Consider the following 26,821-nt stretch of genomic DNA (forward strand, 5'->3'; position numbering starts at 1 on the left):
TGGATCATGTGACTGAGACCACTCTAACTGGCCTATAGGCCGTGGATCATGTGACTGAGACCACTCTAACTGGCCTATAGGCCGTGGATCATGTGACTGAGACCACTCTAACTGGCCTATAGGCCGTGGATCATGTGACTGAGACCACTCTAACTGGCCTATAGGCCGTGGATCATGTGACTGAGACCACTCTAACTGGCCTATAGGCCGTGGATCATGTGACTGAGACCACTCTAACTGGCCTATAGGCCGTGGATCATGTGACTGAGACCACTCTAACTGGCCTATAGGCCGTGGATCATGTGACTGAGACCACTCTAACTGGCCTATAGGCCGTGGATCACGTGACTGAGACCACTCTAACTGGCCTATAGGCCGTGGATCACGTGACTGAGACCACTCTAACTGGCCTATAGGCCGTGGATCACGTGACTGAGACCACTCTAACTGGCCTATAGGCCGTGGATCACGTGACTGAGACCACTCTAACTGGCCTATAGGCCGTTGATCACGTGACTGAGACCACTCTAACTGGCCTATAGGCCGTGGATCACGTGACTGAGACCACTCTAACTGGCCTATAGGCCGTGGATCACGTGACTGAGACCACTCTAACTGGCCTATAGGCCGTGGATCACGTGACTGAGACCACTCTAACTGGCCTATAGGCCGTGGATCACGTGACTGAGACCACTCTAACTGGCCTATAGGCCGTGGATCACGTGACTGAGACCACTCTAACTGGCCTATAGGCCGTGGATCACGTGACTGAGACCACTCTAACTGGCCTATAGTCCGTGGATCACGTGACTGAGACCACTCTAACTGGCCTATAGGCCGTGGATCACGTGACTGAGACCACTCTAACTGGCCTATAGGCCGTGGATCACGTGACTGAGACCACTCTAACTGGCCTATAGGCCGTGGATCACGTGACTGAGACCACTCTAACTGGCCTATAGGCCGTGGATCACGTGACTGAGACCACTCTAACTAGCCTATAGGCCGTGGATCACGTGACTGAGACCACTCTAACTAGCCTATAGGCACACTTGATATTGCCCAGTGGAGAATCAGAGAAGAAGGGCGGCATTATGCACATTGATAAATAACCTCATAAACAACTAAAGTACTAAAACACTGACATTTTGAAATTTCATCTATTACAAATTAATTGGACTAGATGATAAATAAAAAATAAATAAAATACTAAACCTTCAATTTAAAAAAGCAAAAACCTTTCCACCCCAGACAGAGTAGGGCCTACCTTTCCACCCCAGACAGAGTAGGCCTACCTTTCCACCCCAGACAGAGTAGGGTCTACCTTTCCACCCCAGACAGAGTAGGTCTACCTTTCCACCCCAGACAGAGTAGGTCTACCTTTCCACCCCAGACAGAGTAGGGCCTACCTTTCCACCCCAGACAGAGTAGGGCCTACCTTTCCACCCCAGACAGAGTAGGCCTACCTTTCCACCCCAGACAGAGTAGGTCTACCTTTCCACCCCAGACAGAGTAGGTCTACCTTTCCACCCCAGACAGAGTAGATCTACCTTTCCACCCCAGACAGAGTAGGGCCTACCTTTCCACCCCAGACAGAGTAGGCCTACCTTTCCACCCCAGACAGGGTAGGCCTACCTTTCCACCCCAGACAGAGTAGGTCTACCTTTCCACCCCAGACAGAGTAGGCCTACCTTTCCACTACCAGACAGAGTAGGTCTACCTTTCCACCCCAGACAGAGTAGGTCTACCTTTCCACCCCAGACAGAGTAGGTCTACCTTTCCAACCCAGACAGAGTAGATCTACCTTTCCACCCCAGACAGAGTAGGCCTACCTTTCCATCCCAGTCAGAGTAGGGCCTACCTTTCCACCCCAGACAGAGTAGGCCTACCTTTCCATCCCAGACAGAGTAGGGCCTACCTTTCCACCCCAGACAGAGTAGGACCTACCTTTCCACCCCAGACAGAGTAGGACCTACCTTTCCACCCCAGACAGAGTAGGACCTACCTTTCCACCCCAGACAGAGTAGACCTACCTTTCCACCCCAGACAGAGTAGGGCCTACCTTTCCACCCTAGACAGAGTAGTCCTACCTTTCCACCCCAGACAGAGTAGGACCTACCTTTCCACCCCAGACAGAGTAGGACCTACCTTTCCACCCCAGACAGAGTAGACCTACCTTTCCACCCCAGACAGAGTAGGGCCTACCTTTCCACCCTAGACAGAGTAGTCCTACCTTTCCACCCCAGACAGAGTAGGACCTACCTTTCCACCCCAGACAGAGTAGACCTACCTTTCCACCCCAGACAGAGTAGGACCTACCTTTCCACCCCAGACAGAGTAGTCCTACCTTTCCACCCCAGACAGAGTAGTCCTACCTTTCCACCCCAGACAGAGTAGGACCTACCTTTCCACCTTTCCACCCAGAGTAGGACCTACCTCTAACTGGCCTATAGGCCGTGGATCATGTGACTGAGACCACTCTAACTGGCCTATAGGCCGTGGATCATGTGACTGAGACCACTCTAACTGGCCTATAGGCCGTGGATCATGTGACTGAGACCACTCTAACTGGCCTATAGTCCGTGGATCATGTGACTGAGACCACTCTAACTGGCCTATAGGCCGTGGATCATGTGACTGAGACCACTCTAACTGGCCTATAGGCCGTGGATCATGTGACTGAGACCACTCTAACTGGCCTATAGGCCGTGGATCATGTGACTGAGACCACTCTAACTGGCCTATAGGCCGTGGATCATGTGACTGAGACCACTCTAACTGGCCTATAGGCCGTGGATCACGTGACTGAGAACACTCTAACTGGCCTATAGGCCGTGGATCACGTGACTGAGACCACTCTAACTGGCCTATAGGCCGTGGATCATGTGACTGAGACCACTCTAACTGGCCTATAGGCCGTGGATCATGTGACTGAGACCACTCTAACTGGCCTATAGGCCGTGGATCACGTGACTGAGACCACTCTAACTGGCCTATAGGCCGTGGATCATGTGACTGAGACCACTCTAACTGGCCTATAGGCCGTGGATCACGTGACTGAGAACACTCTAACTGGCCTATAGGCCGTGGATCACGTGACTGAGACCACTCTAACTGGCCTATAGGCCGTGGATCATGTGACTGAGACCACTCTAACTGGCCTATAGGCCGTGGATCACGTGACTGAGACCACTCTAACTGGCCTATAGGCCGTGGATCACGTGACTGAGACCACTCTAACTGGCCTATAGGCCGTGGATCATGTGACTGAGACCACTCTAACTGGCCTATAGGCCGTGGATCACGTGACTGAGACCACTCTAACTGGCCTATAGGCCGTGGATCACGTGACTGAGACCACTCTAACTAGCCTATAGGCACACTTGATATTGCCCAGTGGAGAATCAGAGAAGAAGGGCGGCATTATGCACATTGATAAATAACCTCATAAACAACTAAAGTACTAAAACACTGACATTTTGAAATTTCATCTATTACAAATTAATTGGACTAGATGATAAATAAAAAATAAATAAAATACTAAACCTTCAATTTAAAAAAGCAAAAACCTCCCTAATTTTCCTCCAGGTACCCATTATGTAAATGTTGAAGCATCACCTATAGAGATATGAATCAGCTGACTGTGTGTGTCTACAGACGGTGCTGAGGGGAAAGCTGTGGAGGAGAAGAGGAGGGAGGGCTCTCCTCTGAGGTCATCGACGTCCAAGGACAGTCCTGGATCCAGCGACCGGAGGTGAGACGCCGTGCCCAACCCGAGTGTCAGTCCTTTACCAGAGGTAGTTCCTGTGAATCACCTTGTCTGAGCTCTGAAGACTTGTGTGAGCTCCATGAACTAATGCCTAGGCTTTAGCTCAGCGGGCTAATGTGGAGTCATATGTTGCATAGGTGGTTCAATGAACTACTCGTTGGTGATGGGTAATCTAGCTTGAGCCCAAAAGACTTGGGTCGGGTAGGTAAGACGACGGCGGTTTGATACCCAGTCAGAATAAATGGAAGGATCAGGGTGACTCATAACACAATGTAACACTTTCTTCTCGCTGTCACCCTCTTGTCTACCCTCTAGTAAGAAACAAGAACAGCCAGAGCCCCCGAAGACTCCCACCACACCTACGACTCCCACCACCCTAAAGTTCACCTCCTTCCCTCCCACTCCCGTCACCACTGACAGCGTACGCACAAAGTGCAGAGAGCTGCTGGTGGCTGCCCTGCAGACCGACGGTGAGACAGACCCTACCAAGATGGCTGCCATTATCGGCACATTCCAGAGCCGTATAGGTTTATACAGTGCCTTCAGAAAGTATTCACACCCCTTGACATTTTTCCACATTTTGTTGTTACAGCCTGAATTTAAAATGGATTACATTGAGATTTTGTGTCTCTGGCCTACAAACAATACCTCATAATGACATCACAATACCCCATAATGACATCACAATACCCCATAATAACATCACAATACCTCATAATGTCAAAGTGGAATAATGTTTTTAGAATTGTTTACACTTAAATTAAAAATTAAAAGCTGAAATGTCTTGAGTGAATAAGTATTCAACCCCTTCGTTATGGCAAGCCTAAATAAGTTTAGGAGTAAAAGTGTGCTTAACAAGTCGTATACACTACAGGTCAGGGCTCTGTGCAGGCCAGTTAAGTTCTTCCACACCGATCTTGACAAACCATTTTTGTATGGACCTCGCGTTGTGCAAGGGGGCATTGTCATGCTGAAACAGGAAAGGGCCTTCCCCAAACTGTTGCCACAATGTTGGAAGCACAGAATCGTCTATAATATCATGACGAACAGTTCTAGTGCTGATGTTGCTTCCAGAGGCAGATTAGAACTCTGTCGTGAGTGTTGCAACTGAGGACAGATGATTTTTCAGCACTCGGTGGTCCCGTTCTGTGAGCTGGTGTGGCCTGCCCCTTTGTGGCTGAGCCGTTGTTGCTCCTGGACGTTTCGACTTAACAATAACAGCACTTACAGTTGACCGGGGGCAGTTCTAGCAGGGCAGAAATTTGAGGAACTGACTTGTTGGACTGTGCCACTTTGAAAGTCACAGAGCTCTTCAGTAGGGCCATTCTACTGCTGTTTGTCTATGGAGATTGCATGACTGTGCTCGATTTTATACACCTGTCAGCAATAGTTTGAAGGGGTGTCCACATACTTTTGGCCATATGTTGCATGGACTTACTCTGTGCGCAATAAGAGATTAACAGGATTTTTTTAACGACTACCTCATCTCTGTACCCCACACATACAAGTATCTGTAAGGTCCCTCAGTCGAGCAGTGAATATCAAACACAGATTTAATCACAAATACCAGGGAGGTTTTCCAATGTCTCGTAAAGAAGGGCACCTATTGGTTAAAAAAAGCATGATGAAGTTATTAATTACACTTTGGATGCATTATCAATACACCCAGTCAATACAAAGACACAAGCGTCCTTCCTAACTTGGTTGCCGGAGAGGAAGGAAACCGCTCAGAGATTTCACCATGAGGCCAATGGTGACTTTAAAACAGTTACATAGTTCAATTGTAGTTAGTCTACAATACTAACCTAAATGACAGTGAAAAGAAGGAAGCCTGTACAGAATAAAAATATACAAAACATGCGTTCTGTTTGCAATAAGGCACTAAAGTAAAACTGCAGAAAATATTGCAAAGAAATTATCTCTATGTCCAGAATAGAAAGATGTTTGAGGCAAATATAACACATCACTCGTCATATTTTCAAGCGTGGTGGTGGCTGCATCATGTTATGGGTATGCTTGTCATTGGCAAGAACTGCAAGAACTAGGGAGTTTAGGATAAAAAGAAACTGAATAGATCTAAGCACATGCAAAATCCTAGAGGAAAAAAGACTGAAAGTCTGCTTTCCACCAAACACTGGGAGATTTATTCACCTTTCAGCAGGACAACAACCCAAAACACAAGGCCAAATCTACACTGGAGTTGCTTACCAAGAAGACCCTGACTGTTTTGGAGTGGCCTAGTTACAGTTTTGACTTAAATCATCTTGAAAATCTATGGCAAGACCAGAAAATGGTTGTCTAGTAATGATCAACAACCAATTTGACAGAGCTTGTGAGAATTTTTAAAAGAATAATGTGCAAATATTGTACAATCCAGGTGTGCAAAGCTCTTAGTGACTTACCCAGAAAGACTCACAGCTGTAATCGCTACCAAAGGTTATTCTAACATGTATTGACTCAGGGGTGTGAATACATGGAAATTAGATCGATCTTCAGTTAATTTTCAATACATTTGAAAATGTTAATAAAAACATGTTTTCACCGTGTGTAGAATTATAAAACATGGAATCCATTTTGAATTCAGTCTGTAACACAACACAATGTGGAATAAGTCAAGGGGTATGAATACTTTCTGAAGGCATTCTGTGGGCGTAACAGAGCCCAATCACAAGGGGGATCTGAGGTATGGGGTGGCTGGAGGGCCAATTTTAAATGAATGTGAAATTTGTGCTAAAAAGTAATACAGTGGCTTGCGAAAGTATTCATCCCCCTTGGCATTTTTCCTATTTTGTTGCCTTACAACCTGGAATTAAAATAGATTTTGGGGGGGGTTGTATCATTTGATTTACACAACATGCCTACCACTTTGAAGATGCAAAATATTTTTTATTGTGAAACAAACAAGAAATAAGACAAAAAAAAACAGAAAACTTGAGTGTGCATAAACTTTGCACCCCCCCCAAAGTCAATACTTTGTAGAGCCACTTTTTGCAGCAATTACAGCAGCAAGTCTCTTGGGGTATGTCTCTGTCAGCCAGGCACATCTAGCCACTGGGATTTTTGCCTGTTCTTCAAGGCAAAACTGCTTCAGCTCCTTCAATTTGGATGGGTTCCGCTGGTGTACAGCAATCTTTAAGTCATACCACAGATTCTCAATTGGATTGAGGTCTGGGCTTTGACTAGGCCATTCCAAGACATTTACATTTTTCCCCTTAAACCACTTGAGTGTTGCTTTAGCAGTATGCTTAGGGTCATTGTCCTGCTGGAAGGTGAACCTCTGTCCCAGTCTCAAATCTCTGGAAGACTGAAACAGGTTTCCCTCAAGAATATCCCTGTGTTTAGCACCATCTATCATTCCTTCAATACTGACCAGTTTCCCAGTCCCTGCCGATGGAAAAACATCTCCACAGCATGATGCTGCCACCACCATGCTTCACTGTGGGATGGTGTTATCGGGGTGATGAGAGGTGTTGGGTTTGCGCCAGACATAGCGTTTTCCTTGATGGCCAAAAAGCTCAATTTTAGTCTCATCTGACCAGAGTACCTTCTTTCATATGTTTGAGGAGTCTCCCACATGCCTTTTGGTGAACACCAAACGTGTTTGCTTATTTTTTTCTTTAAGCAATGGCTTTTTTTTCTGGCCACTCTTCCTTAAAGCCCAGCTCTGTGGAGTGTACGGCTCAAAGTGGTCCTATGGACAGATACTTCAATCTCTGCTGTGGAGCTTTGCAGCTCCTTCAGGGTTATCTTTGGTCTTTTTGTTGCCTCTCTGATTAATGCCCTCCTTGCCTGGTCTGTGAGTTTTGGTGGGCCGCCCTCTCTTGGCAGGTTTGTTGTGGTGCCATATTCTTTCCATTTTTTAATAATGGATTTAATGGTGCTCTGTGGGATGTTCAAAGTTTCTGATATTTTTTTATAACCAACCCTGATCTGTACTTCTCCACAACTTTGTCCCTGACCTGTTTGGAGAGCTCCTTGGTCTTCATGGTATCACTTGCTTGGTGGTTCCCCTTGCTTAGTGGTGTTACAGACTCTGGGGCCTTTCAGAACAGGTGTATATATACTGAGATCATGTGACAGATCATGTGACACTTAGATTGCACACAGGAGGACTTTATTGAACTAATTATGTGACTTCTGAAGGTAATTGGTTGCACCAGATCTTATTTAGGGCTTCATGGTAAAGGGGGTGAATACATATGCACTCACCACTTTCCAGTTTTTTACTATTTTCGAATTTTTTTAAACAAGTTATTTTTTTCATTTCACTTCACCAATTTGTACTATTTTGTGTCTGTCCATTACATGAAATCCAAATAAAAATCAATTTAAATTACAGGTTGTAATGAAACAAAATAGGAAAAAACGCCAAGGGGGATGAATACTTTTGCAAGGCACTGTAGGCCAGTTAAATGTTGAGATACCCCTCTTCCCGAGGTATAAATGTTGTTGTGTAAAGATATTTTACTGTAAAAGTGATTCAATAGATATTGCGACACCCATTTAACTCAAACGGTACAAATAATGCCTGGCTGGAGGGACCGTGGTCAACATTAAGGTCATGTAACCCTATATTGAAAGCTCTGATATTGCTAAAAACTTTGGAATACAAATAGTCAATTGTCTGACTTACAAATACAAACAAACAACATTAAGAAAATCTTAATGCGTCTAGGAAATATAGACCTGTAAACACACACAGTTCATTCGGAGAGTATTCAGACCCTTCACTCTTTTTTCCACATTTTGTTACTGTAACGCGGGTCGTATAAAGGGGACCAAGGCGCGGCGAGTAGAGTGCTCATATTTACTTTAATTATAACACTTAAAAAAATAATAATTTTAAACGACAGCCAACAGTTCCGTCAAGTGAAACTCACAAAACAACTACCCACAAAAACCCCATAGACAAACCCCAAGTTAAATATGATCTCCAATTAGAGGTAATGAGGACCAGCTGCCTCCAATTGGAGATCAACCCCAAACAACCCCAACATAGAAATAGAAAAACTAGAACTAAACATAGAAATAGAAAAACACAAAACACCCCCTGTCACGCCCTGACCTACTCTACTATAGAAAATAACATCTTACGAGGGTCAGGACGTGACAGTTACCTTACGGCTTTATTCTAAAATGGTTTAAATAATTCCCCCCCCCTCACCAATCTACACACAATACCCCATAATGACAAAGCGAAAAAAGAGGATTTAAAAAAAAGTTTTGCAATTGTATTACAAATATAAAACAGAAGTACCTTTACATAATGATAATTTGACCGATATTAAGTGTGGGTGATTATGGACCGGGGGCACGGCCAGCAGGACATGGGGGAAGGTGACCTCAGATTACTTAGAGGCTAGTTAAAGTGTAGCTAAGTCAGAGACTATGACTAAGAAGTGTTGGTTGTGGGGTACATAGTACAACTCCACACATATACATCTGAAGATGATCCCTGGACAGTAAAAGAGTTGCAGAAGAGGTGTATCACATTTACATTTTAGTCATTTAGCAGACGCTCTTATCCAGAGCGACTTACAGTAGTGAATGCATACATTTCATGCATTTTTTGTTATTTTTTGTACTGGCCCCCTGTGGGAATCAAACCCACAACCCTGGCGTTGCGCACACCATGCTGGCGTTGCAAACACCATGCTCTACCAACTGAGCCACACGGGAAGACAAGCGCAGGGAAGATCAAGCATGATGCATAAAGACCACTTTCTCACAGTCAATCCCTAGCCACCATAAAACGATCACCATAAAACGATCACATACAGAAAGTTCTACCATCCTAAGGGTGCTTCTTATTTGTCATAAATGGCATATGTCCTTTTAGGGATGTTGGGATTACTGCACAGACCAATGCATGAGTCACCCTAGCATAAGCTCTCGTCCAGTTCAGGTGTCACATGGGCTGGGCAGCCATGGTTGGTACATGGATATATAGGAGGACAATGTACACCACCAATTTCTAGACAGCTTTTTGTCTTTTGAATGGCCTCCTAAAATGTGGCGGTCCAGTTCCACGGTGTCTCTGTCTGTAGTAACGGGCTGAGAGGAGGACTGATGATGGAAGGGGGAATATCAAGGAGAGTTCTGGGAGATGTTTAGGATGGCATTGACATTGGAGAGGTGCAATTGAAGCGCCTTGCTGTCAGATGCCAAGCAGTGATGTAGTCAGTCAAGATTCTCTCAATCGAGTTACATTTTTTTTGTTGGATCTGAGGCCAAATCTTTTCAGCCTCCTTAGGGGGAAGAAACATTGTCATACCCTCTTTACGACTGTATGGACCATGATAGATCCTTAGTGATGTGGACACAGAGAAACCTGACGCTCTCGACCAGCTCCACTACAGCCCCGTCAATGTCCATAGGGGCGTGCTTGGCCCTCCATTTCCTTGTAGTCCACAATCCTCTCCTTTGTCTTGCTGACGTTGAGGGAGAGGTTGTTGGTCCTGGCACCATGCTGCCAGGTCTCTGACCTCCTCCCTATAGGCTGTCATCGTCATCTCTGATCAGGCCTACCAACTCTGTGTCGTCAGCAAACTTAAGGAGGCCCCTGAGGGTCAGCGTGGGAGATGTGTTGTTGCCTACCCTCACCACCTGGGGGCGGCCCGTCAAGAAGGCAGTGTGGAGGGCCATAGAGATTGTGTCATCTGTTCATGTGTTGAGGCGATATGAGAATTGGATTGGGTCCAGGGGTGTCTAGGATGATGGTGTTGATGTGAGCCATGATCATCCTTTCAAACCATTTCATGACTACAGATGTGAGTGCTACGGGTCGCTAGTCATTTAGTCGGTTTACCTTGGTGTTCTTGGACACAGGGACTATGGTGGGTCTGCTTGAAACATGTAGTTCTTACAGACTCGGTCAGGGAGAGGTTGAACATGACAGTGAAGACAGCTGGTCAGCTGGTATGCTCTGAGTCTGCGGCCTTGTGTTCTTAATGTTTTGTATACTCAGTGTACACAGATATTAACCACTTTTTAACGGTAGTTTGGCAGCCATATTGGATTTTGGAGGCCATAATGGATTTGGAGTCAAATCTACGGGGGGCCCCATAACGTAATTGCAAGAGTAGGGGATAAACATATAAAATCCACAGAGGAACTTTTGACTGAAAACTGAAGAAAAAAATGTCAGTTTTAAGTGTCTGAGCCCACTTGCCTTAAAGCTGATTACAATAACCACAACATAAACAAATATAATGTATCTGTATGCATTTATATCATGCAGGACCATACAGCACTGAATGAAAGCAACATTTAGAAAGTTGTCTATTGAACAGCTACCAAAGAGTGAAGTTTACCTTTCATCATAAACATTCATAGTTGATATTTCCAACCTAATTTTTTTTATCTGTGTTTACAGGTCTCTATTTCCTAGATCCGTTAAGCTATCCTAATGTTGGTTGTTTGTGTGTGTAGTGCAAACAAATGACTACTTGTATTCCACATTTTAGCTAACATCCCAACTTGCAATATTGGTTTCAAATTTATTTATATAGCCTTTCTTACATCAGCTGATATCTCAAAGTGCTGTACAGAAACCCAGCCTAAAACCCCAAACAGCAAGCAATGCAGGTGTAGAAGCACTGTGGCTAGGAAAAACTCCCTCGAAAGGCCAGAACCTAGGAAGAAACCTAGAGAGGAACCAGGCTATGGTTACATGACCTTATGTGCCGTGCCCCCTCTTCAGCCAGAAACTATTATTCTGCACTTTATAAGTTAAACATGTGTCACAATCTATTCATTTAACCACTTTTGTAGTGTAATATTTTTATACAACCACCGTTTTAATATAAGGGAGACCTTAGATAGATGGGAAAACATGGTAGTGTTTTGTTATACCTCGAGTAACGATATCTCAAACTAAAGCCCTTTTTTGTTGTTGTTGAGGATTGGCCACTGGCCTACGCTGACCATTCTGTTTGATATTCCAGATGACTACAAGCCCATTGGAGCAGACACGGAGAATTTGGCTGCTCAGATTGAGGACTATATCCTTTCCACCTGTGTTATTGTTGTTGTTCTGTTTCTAGTGGTGTGGTGAGGACCAGACACATTGTAATAGTGTGAGGACAGGGTTGTGCTTTTGGGTGGCAAAAAGGTTTTTTTCTTCTTCTTCTCTGCGTCGTTCTCCTTTACTTTCCCGCTCCACGTATCTACCAGGAGTTTAAGTCTACAGACCAGAAGTACAAGTCCAGACTGAGGAGCCGTATCTCCAACCTGAAGGACCCGAAGAACCCAGACCTCCGACGCAATGTCCTCGCTGGAAACATCTCAGCTGACCGCATCGCTAACATGGCCGCTGAGGTAAATGGGGGGGGTCTGTGTGTGTGCGGGGAGAGGTGTGTGTGGGTAGCGTGGGGGAGTGGGGGGGTGGAGGAGTGTGTGTGGTGGGGAGCGTGGGGGAGTGTGTGGGGGGGAGTGTGTGTGTGGGGGAATGGGTGGGGGGGTTGTGTGTAGGGAGGTGTGTGTGGGGGAGTGTGTGTGGGGGGAGTGTGTGTGTGGGGAGTGTGGGGGTGTGTGTGGGGAGTGGGTGGGGGGTTGTGTGTGGGGGTGTGTGGGGGAGGTGTGTGGGGGAGTGTGTGTGTGGGGGAGTGGGTGTGTAGTGTGAGAGAGAGAGAGAGAGGTGTCTGTGTGTTTCATGTTTTAATAGTAAAGCATCATGCTTCAGTTCAGACCTTCGCTTGAAAAACAAAGACGCCGTAGCCAAACTAATCTAAGATAATTCAGTTTTTACATCTAACAGAGATGTTTGGTGCAGTATTTCTCAATGGATTCTTTTTTTTTTTTTACATGAAAGCGAGTCGTCTTCTCGTTGAAGGACAACAAAAACATCATTGTAGAATCCCTACTATTGACCAATCACAGAACGAAGGCTCAGCACGAGATAATAAAAACGATGCGAAGCATTCGGACGCCCTTTTTACACACGTTGAAATATTAAGGGTTTACTCTAAAATAGTGTTTCATATCTGACACTGAGACCGTCCTGTAAGGTTCTGTCTGTGTGTGACCCATCCAGGAGATGGCGAGCGCGGAGCTGAAAGAGATGAGGAAGACTTTGACCAAGGACGCCATCAGAGAGCACCAGCTGTCTAAAGTGGGCGGGACCGAGACGGACATGTTTCAATGTGGCAAATGCAGGGGCAAGAACTGCACCTATACACAGGTACTGACATAGAGAACTGGACCTCTACACAGGTACTGACAGAGAACTGGACCTCTACACAGGTACTGACATAGAGAACTGGACCTCTACACAGGTACTGACATAGAGAACTGGACCTCTACACAGGTACTGACATAGAGAACTGGACCTCTACACAGGTACTGACATAGAGAACTGGACCTCTACACAGGTACTGACAGAGAACTGGACCTCTACACAGGTACTGACAGTGAACTGCACCTATACACAGGTACTGACAGAGAACTGGACCTCTACACAGGTACTGACATAGAGAACTGGACCTCTACACAGGTACTGACAGAGAACTGGACCTCTACACAGGTACTGACATAGAGAACTGGACCTCTACACAGGTACTGACATAGAGAACTGGACCTCTACACAGGTACTGACATAGAGAACTGGACCTCACTGGACCTCTACACAGGTACTGACAGAGAACTGGACCTCTACACAGGTACTGACAGTGAACTGGACCTATACACAGGTACTGACATAGAGAACTGGACCTCTACACAGGTACTGACATAGAGAACTGGACCTCACTGGACCTCTACACAGGTACTGACAGAGAACTGGACCTCTACACAGGTACTGACAGTGAACTGCACCTATACACAGGTACTGACATAGAGAACTGGACTTCTACACAGGTACTGACATAGAGAACTGGACCTCTACACAGGTACTGACATAGAGAACTGGACCTCTACACAGGTACTTACATACCGTGCCTTCAGAAAGTATTCAAACACCTAACAGATACTGTAGACGAGAGGTAGGCTACTGGCGGCCCGCGGGCCAAAACTGGACTGAAAGTATTGTTTATTTGGACCGCCAAAGATTTTAGTGGGAATTTTTTTGATATCTATATATACATTGTATTCAGAAAGTATTCAGACCCCTTGACTTTTTCCACCATTGTTACGTTACAGTTATTCTAAAATTAATTAAATTGTTAGTTTTCTTCATCAATCTACACACCATAACCTAAACAGGTTTTTAGAAATGTTTGCAAATTTATAAAAAATACAAAAAACTACTGAAATTACATTTACATAAGTATTCAGACCTTTTACTCAGTACTTTGTTGAAGCACCTTTGGCAGCGATTACAGCCTCAAGTCTTCTTGGGTATGTCGCTACAAGCTTGACACACCTGTATTTGGGGAGTTTCTCTCATTCTTCTCTGCAGATCCTCTCAAGCTCTGTCAGGTTGGATGGGGAGCGTTGCTGCACAGCTATTTTCAGGTCTCTCCAGAGATGTTCGATGGGGATTTAAGTCCGGGCTCTGGCTGGGCCACTCAAGGACATTAAAATCAAATCAAACTTTATTTGTCAAATGCGCCGAATACAAGTGTAGACCTTACTGTGAAATGCTTACATGCAAGTCCTTAACCAACAGTGCAGTTTCAGAAAAGTTAAGAAAATATTTACCAAATAAACTATAGTAGAAAATAATAAAAAGTAACACAATAACGTAACAATAACGAGGGTATATACAGGGTGTTACGGTACAGAGTCAATGTGGAGGCTATATACAGGCTATTACGGTACAGAGTCAATGTGGAGGCTATATACAGGGTGTTACGGTACAGAGTCAATGTGGAGGCTATATACAGGGGGTACCGGTACAGAGTCAGTGTAGAGGCTATATACAGGGTGTTACGGTACAGAGTCAATGTGGAGGCTATATACAGGGGGGTACCGGTACAGAGTCAATGTGGAGGCTATATACAGGGGGTACCGGTACAGAGTCAGTGTAGAGGCTATATACAGGGTGTTACGGTACAGAGTCAATGTGGAGTCAATATACAGGGTGTTACGGTACAGAGTCAATGTGGAGGCTATATACAGGGTGTTACGGTACAGAGTCAATGTGGAGGGTATATACAGGGTGTTACGGTACAGAGTCAATGTGGAGGCTATATTACAGGGTGTTACGGTACAGAGTCAATGTGGAGGCTATATACAGGGTGTTACGGTACAGAGTCAGTGTGGAGGCTATATACAGGGTGTTACGGTACAGAGTCAATGTGGAGGCTATATACAGGGGGTACCGGTACAGAGTCAGTGTAGAGGCTATATACAGGGTGTTACGGTACAGAGTCAATGTGGAGGCTATATACAGGGGGTACCGGTACAGAGTCAGTGTGGAGGCTATATACAGGGGGGTACCGGTACCGAGTCAGTGTGGAGGCTATATACAGGGGGTACCGGTACAGAGTCAATGTGGAGGCTATATACAGGGGGTACCAGTACAGAGTCAATGTGGAGGCTATATACAGGGAGTACCATTACAGAGTCAGTGTGGAGGCTATATACAGGGTGTACCGGTACAGAGTCAATGTGGAGGCTATATACAGGGGGTACCGGTACAGAGTCAATGCCGAGGCTATATACAGGGGGTACCGGTACAGAGTCAATGTGGAGGCTATATACAGGAGGTACCATTACCGAGTCAGTGTGGAGGCTATATACAGGGTGTACCGGTACAGAGTCAATGTGGAGGCTATATACATGGGGTACCGGTACAGAGTCAATGCCGAGGCTATATACAGGGGGTACCGGTACAGAGTCAATGTGGAGGCTATATACAGGGGGTACCGGTACAGAGTCAATGTGGAGGCTATATACAGGGTGTTACGGTACAGAGTCAATGTGGAGGCTATATACAGGGGGTACCGGTACAGAGTCAATGTGGAGGCTATATACAGGGGGTACCGGTACAGAGTCAATGCCGAGGCTATATACAGGGGGTACCGGTACAGAGTCAATGTGGAGGCTATATACAGGGGGTACCGGTACAGAGTCAATGTGGAGGCTATATACAGGGTGTTACGGTACAGAGTCAATGTGGAGGCTATATACAGGGGGTACCGGTACAGAGTCAATGTGGAGGCTATATACAGGGGGTACCGGTACAGAGTCAATGTGGAGGCTATATACAGGGGGTACCGGTACAGAGTCAATGTGGAGGCTATATACAGGGGTACTGGTACCAAGTCAGTGTTCGTAGATACAGGTTAGCGATAACTTATACATGTAGGTAGGGGTGAAGTGACTATGCATAGATAATAAACAGCGAGTAGCAGAACTGTGAAAAACTAATGGAGGGGGGTCAATGTAAATAGTCAGAGTGGCCATTAATTGTTCTGCAGTCTCATGGCTTGGGCGCAGAAGCTGTTAAGGAGCCTTTTGGTCCTAGACTTGGCTCTCTGGTACTGCTTGCCGTGCGGTAGCAAAGAGAACAGTCTATGACTTGGGTGACTGGAGTCTTTGACCATTTTTGGGGCTTTCCTCTGACACAGCATAGTATGTAGGTCCTAGATGGTAGGAAGCTTGGCCCCAGGGATGTACTGGTCCGTACGCACTACCCTCTGTAGCGCCTTACGGTCAGATGCCGAGCAGTTGCCATACCAGGCGATGATGCAACCCATCAGAATGCTCTCGATGTTGCAGCTGTATAACTTTTTGAGAATCTGGGGACCCATGCCAAATCTTTTCAGTCTTCTGAGGGGGAAAAGGTGTTGTCGTGCCCTCTTCACGGTTGTCTTAGTATATCCAGAGTCTTGTCCCTGGATAAGCACACAGCCAAGACTCCTGCGTTGTCTTGGCTGTGTGCTTAGGGTTGTTGTCCTATTGGAAGGTGAACCCTCGCCCTAGTCTGAGGTCCTGAGTGCTCAGGAGCAGGTTTTAATCAAGGATCTCTCTGTACTTTGCTCCGTTCATCCTTCACTCAATCCTGACTAGTCTCCCAGTCCCTGCCGCTGAAAAACATCCCCACAGCATGATGCTGCCACCACCATGCTTCACCATAGGGAGGTTTCCTCCAAGTTTCCTCCAGATGTGACGCTTGGCATTCAGGCCACAGTGTTCAATCTTGGTTTCATCAGACCAGAGAATCTTGTTTCTCATGGTCTGAGAGTCCTGGAGTGGCTTCCGTCTGGCCAATTTACCATAAAGGCCTGATTGGTGGAGTGCTGCAGAGATGGTTGTCCTTCTAGAAGGTTCTCCCATCTCCACAGAGGAACTCTGGAGCTCTGTCAGAGTGACCATCAGGTTCTTTGTCACCACCATGACCAAGGCTCTTCTCCCCGATTGCTCAGTTTGGACGGGCGGCCAGCTCTAGGAAGAGTCTTGGTGGTTCCAAACTTCTTCCATTTAAGAATGATGGAGACCACTGTGTTATTGGGGACCTTCAATGCTGCAGAAATGTTTTGGTACCCTTCCCCAGGTCTGTGCCTTGACACAATCCTGTCTCTGAGCTCTACGGACAATTCCTTCGATCTCATGGCTTGGACCTTATATAGACAGGTGTGTGCCTTTCCAAATCATGTCCAATCAATTGAATTTACCACAGGTGGACTCCAATCAAGTTGTAGAAACATCTCAAGGATGATCAATGGAAACAGGATGCACCTGAGCTCAATTTGGAGTCTTGTAGCAAAGGGTCTGAATACTTATGTAAATAAGGTATTTCTGTTTTTTATTTTGATGAAATTAGCAAACATTTCTAAAAACCTGTTTTCGCTTTGTTATTGTGGGGTAAGGCTGTAAAATAACAAAATGTGGAAAAAGTCAAGAGGTCTGAATACCGAATGCGCAGTATGCACTTGTACCAAATAGGGCTATCTTCTGTATACCACCCCTACCTTGGCAAAACACAACTGATTGGCTCACATGCATTTAAGAAGGAAAGACATTCCACAAATGAACTTTTAACAAGGCACACCTGATCATTGAAATGCATTCCAGGTGACTACCTTTATGAAGCTGGTTGAGAGAATGTCAAGAGTGTGCAAAACTGTCATCAAGGCAAAGGGTGGCTACTTTGAAGAATCTAAAATATATTTTGATTTGTTTTAACACTTTTTTGGTTGCTACATGATTCCATATGTGTTATTTCATAGTTTTGATGTCTTCACTATTATTCTACAATGTAGAAAATAGTAACAATAAAGAACAACCCTTGAATCAGTAGGTGTTTCCAAACTTTTGACTGGTATTGTACATGTGTGGATCTAGATATTTATTTTGGGTTCAAAAATGACTGTAAAATCATCAGAAATATGTGATCGTGTCTCAATGAAATTTAATGTATGTTATTTTCAAATACAATCTCTTTTTAAGCGTAGTTGTAGTCAAATTATTATCGTTATGTTCCGCTCCCCCCTGACCATCTGCTCCGACAAAAATAGTCCCGCGGCTGAATTGAGTTGCCTACCCCTGCTGTACACGCTGTCGTTCTCTGTGTTTCCTAGGTGCAGACGCGCAGTGCTGACGAACCCATGACAACCTTCGTACTGTGCAACGGCTGTGGCAACCGCTGGAAGGTAGGCTGTCCTACCCTGCTCCCTAGTTATAGACACTACCCTGCTCCCTAGTTATAGACACTACCCTGCTCCCTAGTTATATACACTACCCTGCTCCCTAGTTATAGACACTACCCTGCTCCCTAGTTATAGACACTACCCTGCTCCCTAGTTATATACACTACCCTTCTCCCTAGTTATATACACTACCCTGCTCCCTAGTTATAGACACTACCCTGCTCCCTAGTTATAGACACTACCCTGCTCCCTAGTTATATGCACTACCCTGCTCCCTAGTTATAGACACTACCCTGCTCCCTAGTTATATACACTACCCTGCTCCCTAGTTATAGACACTACCCTGCTCCCTGGTTATAGAGACTACCCTGCTCCCTAGATATATACACTACCCTGCTCCCTAGTTATATACACTACCCTGCTCCCTAGTTATAGACACTACCCTGCTCCCTAGTTATATATACTACCCTGCTCCCTAGTTATATACACTACCCTGCTCCCTAGTTATAGACACTACCCTGCTCCCTAGTTATATACACTACCCTGCTCCCTAGTTATAGACACTACCCTGCTCCCTAGTTATAGACACTACCCTGCTCCCTAGTTTTTGACACTACCCTGCTCCCTAGTTATAGACACTACCCTGCTCCCTAGTTTTTGACACTACCCTGCTCCCTAGTTATATACACTACCCTGCTCCCTAGTTATAGACACTAGCCTGCTCCCTAGTTATAGACACTACCCTGCTCCCTAGTTATATACACTACCCTGCTCCCTAGTTATAGACACTACCCTGCTCCCTAGTTATATACACTACCCTGCTCCCTAGTTATAGACACTACCCTGCTCCCTAGTTATAGACACTACCCTGCTCCCTAGTTATAGACACTACCCTGCTCCCTAGATATAGACACTACCCTGCTCCCTAGTTATAGACACTACCCTGCTCCCTAGTTATTACACTACCCTGCTCCCTAGTTATAGACACTACCCTGCTCCCTAGTTATAGACACTACCCTGCTCCCTAGTTATAGACACTACCCTGCTCCCTAGTTATAGACACTACCCTGCTCCCTAGATATAGACACTACCCTGCTCCCTAGATATAGACACTACCCTGCTCCCTAGTTATAGACACTACCCTGCTCCCTGGTTATAGAGACTACCCTGCTCCCTAGTTATAGACACTACCCTGCTCCCTAGTTATAGACACTACCCTGCTCCCTAGTTATAGACACTACCCTGCTCCCTAGTTATATACACTACCCTTCTCCCTAGTTATAGACACTACCCTGCTACCTAGATATAGACACTACCCTGCTCCCTAGTTATAGACACTACCCTGCTCCCTAGTTATATACACTACCCTGCTCCCTAGTTATACACACTACACTGCTCCCTAGTTATAGACACTACCCTGCTCCCTAGTTAATACACTACCCTGCTCCCTAGTTATATACACTACCCTACTCCCTAGTTATATACACTACCCTGCTCCCTAGTTATAGACACTACCCTGCTCCCTAGATATAGACACTACCCTGCTCCCTAGTTATAGACACTACCCTGCTCCCTAGATATATATACACTACCCTGCTCCCTAGTTATATACACTACCCTGCTCCCTAGTTATAGACACTACCCTGCTCCCTAGATATAGACACTACCCTGCTCCCTAGATATAGACACTACCCTGCTCCCTAGTTATAGACACTACCCTGCTCCCTGGTTATAGAGACTACCCTGCTCCCTAGTTATAGACACTACCCTGCTCCCTAGTTATAGACACTACCCTGCTCCCTAGTTATAGACACTACCCTGCTCCCTAGTTATATACACTACCCTTCTCCCTAGTTATAGACACTACCCTGCTACCTAGATATAGACACTACCCTGCTCCCTAGTTATATACACTACCCTGCTCCCTAGTTATATACACTACCCTGCTCCCTAGTTATACACACTACACTGCTCCCTAGTTATAGACACTACCCTGCTCCCTAGTTAATACACTACCCTGCTCCCTAGTTATATACACTACCCTACTCCCTAGTTATATACACTACCCTGCTCCCTAGTTATAGACACTACCCTGCTCCCTAGATATAGACACTACCCTGCTCCCTAGTTATAGACACTACCCTGCTCCCTAGATATATATACACTACCCTGCTCCCTAGTTATATACACTACCCTGCTCCCTAGTTATAGACACTACCCTGCTCCCTAGGTATATACACTACCCTGCTCCCTAGTTATATACACTACCCTGCTCCCTAGTTATAGACACTACCCTGCTCCCTAGTTATACACACTACCCTGCTCCCTAGTTATAGACACTACCCTGCTCCCTAGTTATATACACTACCCTGCTCCCTAGTTATAGACACTACCCTGCTCCCTAGTTATAGACACTACCCTGCTCCCTAGTTATAGACACTACCCTGCTCCCTAGTTATATACACTACCCTACTCCCTAGTTATATACACTACCCTGCTCCCTAGTTATAGACACTACCCTGCTCCCTAGATATAGACACTACCCTGCTCCCTAGTTATAGACACTACCCTGCTCCCTAGATATATATACACTACCCTGCTCCCTAGTTATATACACTACCCTGCTCCCTAGTTATAGACACTACCCTGCTCCCTAGTTATATACACTACCCTGCTCCCTAGTTATATACACTACCCTGCTCCCTAGTTATAGACACTACCCTGCTCCCTAGTTATAAACACTACCCTGCTCCCTAGTTATAGACACTACCCTGCTCCCTAGTTATATACACTACCCTGCTCCCTAGTTATAGACACTACCCTGCTCCTTAGTTATAGACACTACCCTGCTCCCTAGTTATAGACACTACCCTGCTCCCTAGTTATATACACTACCCTGCTCCCTAGTTATATACACTACCCTGCTCCCTAGTTATAGTCACTACCCTGCTCCCTAGATATAGACACTACCCTGCTCCCTAGTTATAGACACTACCCTGCTCCCTAGATATAGACACTACCCTGCTCCCTAGTTATATACACTACCCTTCTCCCTAGTTATAGAACCTACCCTGCTCCCTAGTTATAGACACTACCCTGCTCCCTAGTTATAGACACTACCCTGCTCCCTAGTTATAGACACTACCCTGCTCCCTAGTTATAGACACTACCCTGCTCCCTAGTTATAGACACTACCTTGCTCCCTAGATATAGACACTACCCTGTTCCCTAGTTATAGACACTACCCTGCTCCCTAGTTATAGACACTACCCTGCTCCCTGGTTATAGAGACTACCCTGCTCCCTGGTTATAGAGACTACCCTGCTCCCTAGTTATAGACACTACCCTGCTCCCTAGTTATAGACACTACCCTGCTCCCTAGTTATACACACTACCCTGCTCCCTAGTTATATACACTACCCTGCTCCCTAGTTATATACACTACCCTGCTCCCTAGTTATAGACACTACCCTGCTCCCTAGTTAATACACTACCCTGCTCCCTAGTTATAGACACTACCCTGCTCCCTAGTTATAGACACTACCCTGCTCCCTAGTTATAGACACTACCCTGCTCCCTAGTTATAGACACTACCCTGCTCCCTAGTTATAGACACTACCCTGCTCCCTAGTTATAGACACTACCCTGCTCCCTAGTTATAGACACTACCCTGCTCCCTAGATATAGACACTACCCTGCTCCCTAGATATAGACACTACCCTGCTCCCTAGTTATAGACACTACCCTGCTCCCTGGTTATAGAGACTACCCTGCTCCCTAGTTATAGACACTACCCTGCTCCCTAGTTATAGACACTACCCTGCTCCCTAGTTATAGACACTACCCTGCTCCCTAGTTATATACACTACCCTTCTCCCTAGTTATAGACACTACCCTGCTACCTAGATATAGACACTACCCTGCTCCCTAGTTATATACACTACCCTGCTCCCTAGTTATATACACTACCCTGCTCCCTAGTTATACACACTACACTGCTCCCTAGTTATAGACACTACCCTGCTCCCTAGTTAATACACTACCCTGCTCCCTAGTTATATACACTACCCTACTCCCTAGTTATATACACTACCCTGCTCCCTAGTTATAGACACTACCCTGCTCCCTAGATATAGACACTACCCTGCTCCCTAGTTATAGACACTACCCTGCTCCCTAGATATATATACACTACCCTGCTCCCTAGTTATATACACTACCCTGCTCCCTAGTTATAGACACTACCCTGCTCCCTAGATATAGACACTACCCTGCTCCCTAGATATAGACACTACCCTGCTCCCTAGTTATAGACACTACCCTGCTCCCTGGTTATAGAGACTACCCTGCTCCCTAGTTATAGACACTACCCTGCTCCCTAGTTATAGACACTACCCTGCTCCCTAGTTATAGACACTACCCTGCTCCCTAGTTATATACACTACCCTTCTCCCTAGTTATAGACACTACCCTGCTACCTAGATATAGACACTACCCTGCTCCCTAGTTATATACACTACCCTGCTCCCTAGTTATATACACTACCCTGCTCCCTAGTTATACACACTACCCTGCTCCCTAGTTATAGACACTACCCTGCTCCCTAGTTAATACACTACCCTGCTCCCTAGTTATATACACTACCCTACTCCCTAGTTATATACACTACCCTGCTCCCTAGTTATAGACACTACCCTGCTCCCTAGATATAGACACTACCCTGCTCCCTAGTTATAGACACTACCCTGCTCCCTAGATATATATACACTACCCTGCTCCCTAGTTATATACACTACCCTGCTCCCTAGTTATAGACACTACCCTGCTCCCTAGGTATATACACTACCCTGCTCCCTAGTTATATACACTACCCTGCTCCCTAGTTATAGACACTACCCTGCTCCCTAGTTATACACACTACCCTGCTCCCTAGTTATAGACACTACCCTGCTCCCTAGTTATATACACTACCCTGCTCCCTAGTTATAGACACTACCCTGCTCCCTAGTTATAGACACTACCCTGCTCCCTAGTTATAGACACTACCCTGCTCCCTAGTTATATACACTACCCTACTCCCTAGTTATATACACTACCCTGCTCCCTAGTTATAGACACTACCCTGCTCCCTAGATATAGACACTACCCTGCTCCCTAGTTATAGACACTACCCTGCTCCCTAGTTATAGACACTACCCTGCTCCCTAGTTATATACACTACCCTGCTCCCTAGTTATAGACACTACCCTGCTCCCTAGTTATATACACTACCCTGCTCCCTAGTTATAGACACTACCCTGCTCCCTAGTTATAGACACTACCCTGCTCCCTAGTTATAGACACTACCCTGCTCCCTAGTTATATACACTACCCTGCTCCCTAGTTATAGACACTACCCTGCTCCCTAGTTATAGACACTACCCTGCTCCCTAGTTATAGACACTACCCTGCTCCCTAGTTATAGACACTACCCTGCTCCCTAGTTATAGACACTACCCTGCTCCCTAGTTATAGACACTACCCTGCTCCCTAGTTATAGACACTACCCTGCTCCCTAGTTATAGACACTACCCTGCTCCCTAGTTATAGACACTACCCTGCTCCCTAGTTATAGACACTACCCTGCTCCCTAGTTATAGACACTACCCTGCTCCCTAGTTATAGACACTACCCTGCTCCCTAGTTATAGACACTACCCTGCTCCCTAGTTATAGACACTACCCTGCTCCCTAGTTATATACACTACCCTGCTCCCTAGTTATATACACTACCCTGCTCCCTAGTTATAGACACTACCCTGCTCCCTAGTTATAGACACTACCCTGCTCCCTAGTTATAGACACTACCCTGCTCCCTAGTTATAGACACTACCCTGCTCCCTAGTTATAGACACTACCCTGCTCCCTAGTTATAGACACTACCCTGCTCCCTAGTTATATACACTACCCTGCTCCCTAGTTATAGACACTACCCTGCTCCCTAGTTATAGACACTACCCTGCTCCCCTAGTTATAGACACTACCCTGCTCCCTAGTTATAGACACTACCCTGCTCCCTAGTTATAGACACTACCCTGCTCCCTAGTTATAGACACTACCCTGCTCCCTAGTTATAGACACTACCCTGCTCCCTAGTTATAGACACTACCCTGCTCCCTAGTTATAGACACTACCCTGCTCCCTAGTTATAGACACTACCCTGCTCCCTAGTTATAGACACTACCCTGCTCCCTAGTTATAGACACTACCCTGCTCCCTAGTTATAGACACTACCCTGCTCCCTAGTTATAGACACTACCCTGCTCCCTAGTTATAGACACTACCCTGCTCCCTAGTTATAGACACTACCCTGCTCCCTAGTTATATACACTACCCTGCTCCCTAGTTATAGACACTACCCTGCTCCCTAGTTATAGACACTACCCTGCTCCCTAGTTATATACACTACCCTGCTCCCTAGTTATAGACACTACCCTGCTCCCTAGTTATAGACACTACCCTGCTCCCTAGATATAGACACTACCCTGCTCCCTAGTTATAGACACTACCCTGCTCCCTAGTTATATACACTACCCTGCTCCCTAGTTATAGACACTACCCTGCTCCCTAGTTATAGACACTACCCTGCTCCCTAGTTATAGACACTACCCTGCTCCCTAGTTATAGACACTACCCTGCTCCCTAGTTATAGACACTACCCTGCTCCCTAGTTATAGACACTACCCTGCTCCCTAGTTATAGACACTACCCTGCTCCCTAGTTATAGACACTACCCTGCTCCCTAGTTATAGACACTACCCTGCTCCCTAGTTATAGACACTACCCTGCTCCCTAGTTATAGACACTACCCTGCTCCCCTAGTTATAGACACTACCCTGCTCCCTAGTTATATACACTACCCTGCTCCCTAGTTATAGACACTACCCTGCTCCCTAGTTATAGACACTACCCTGCTCCCTAGTTATAGACACTACCCTGCTCCCTAGTTATATACACTACCCTGCTCCCTAGTTATATACACTACCCTGCTCCCTAGTTATAGACACTACCCTGCTCCCTAGTTATAGACACTACCCTGCTCCCTAGTTATATACACTACCCTGCTCCCTAGTTATATACACTACCCTGCTCCCTAGTTATAGACACTACCCTGCTCCCTAGTTATAGACACTACCCTGCTCCCTAGTTATATACACTACCCTGCTCCCTAGTTATAGACACTACCCTGCTCCCTAGTTATAGACACTACCCTGCTCCCTAGTTATAGACACTACCCTGCTCCCTAGTTATATACACTACCCTGCTCCCTAGTTATATACACTACCCTGCTCCCTAGTTATAGACACTACCCTGCTCCCTAGTTATAGACACTACCCTGCTCCCTAGTTATAGACACTACCCTGCTCCCTAGTTATAGACACTACCCTGCTCCCTAGTTATAGACACTACCCTGCTCCCTAGTTATATACACTACCCTGCTCCCTAGTTATAGACACTACCCTGCTCCCTAGTTATAGACACTACCCTGCTCCCTAGTTATAGACACTACCCTGCTCCCTAGTTATAGACACTACCCTGCTCCCTAGTTATAGACACTACCCTGCTCCCTAGTTATAGACACTACCCTGCTCCCTAGTTATAGACACTACCCTGCTCCCTAGTTATAGACACTACCCTGCTCCCTAGTTATAGACACTACCCTGCTCCCTAGTTATAGACACTACCCTGCTCCCTAGTTATAGACACTACCCTGCTCCCTAGTTATAGACACTACCCTGCTCCCTAGTTATAGACACTACCCTGCTCCCTAGTTATAGACACTACCCTGCTCCCTAGTTATAGACACTACCCTGCTCCCTAGTTATAGACACTACCCTGCTCCCTAGTTATAGACACTACCCTGCTCCCTAGTTATATACACTACCCTGCTCCCTAGTTATAGACACTACCCTGCTCCCTAGTTATAGACACTACCCTGCTCCCTAGTTATAGACACTACCCTGCTCCCTAGTTATAGACACTACCCTGCTCCCTAGTTATATACACTACCCTGCTCCCTAGTTATAGACACTACCCTGCTCCCTAGTTATAGACACTACCCTGCTCCCTAGTTATAGACACTACCCTGCTCCCTAGTTATAGACACTACCCTGCTCCCTAGTTATATACACTACCCTGCTCCCTAGTTATAGACACTACCCTGCTCCCTAGTTATAGACACTACCCTGCTCCCTAGTTATAGACACTACCCTGCTCCCTAGTTATATACACTACCCTGCTCCCTAGTTATAGACACTACCCTGCTCCCTAGTTATAGACACTACCCTGCTCCCTAGTTATATACACTACCCTGCTCCCTAGTTATAGACACTACCCTGCTCCCTAGTTATAGACACTACCCTGCTCCCTAGTTATAGACACTACCCTGCTCCCTAGTTATAGACACTACCCTGCTCCCTAGTTATAGACACTACCCTGCTCCCCTAGTTATAGACACTACCCTGCTCCCTAGTTATAGA

The 26,821-nt window shown here is 45.9% G+C and overlaps 1 protein-coding gene across 1 annotated transcript in view; it reads left to right on the plus strand.

The window, feature by feature from the left end:
* LOC106572915 (transcription elongation factor A protein 2) overlaps positions 1-26,821 on the plus strand; it is a 53,966-nt gene that overhangs the window by 12,022 nt on the left and 15,123 nt on the right. Inside the window, exons 4-9 of the mRNA XM_014147499.2 lie at positions 3,658-3,754; positions 4,085-4,239; positions 11,716-11,772; positions 11,934-12,088; positions 12,804-12,950; positions 18,235-18,306. Coding sequence (XP_014002974.2) covers positions 3,658-3,754; positions 4,085-4,239; positions 11,716-11,772; positions 11,934-12,088; positions 12,804-12,950; positions 18,235-18,306 — 683 coding nt within the window. The remainder of the gene's footprint in view (positions 1-3,657; positions 3,755-4,084; positions 4,240-11,715; positions 11,773-11,933; positions 12,089-12,803; positions 12,951-18,234; positions 18,307-26,821) is intronic.

The sequence above is a fragment of the Salmo salar genome, chromosome ssa15 (genome assembly GCF_905237065.1).
Source record: "Salmo salar chromosome ssa15, Ssal_v3.1, whole genome shotgun sequence".
In the NCBI taxonomy this organism is placed as follows: Eukaryota; Metazoa; Chordata; class Actinopteri; order Salmoniformes; family Salmonidae; genus Salmo; species Salmo salar.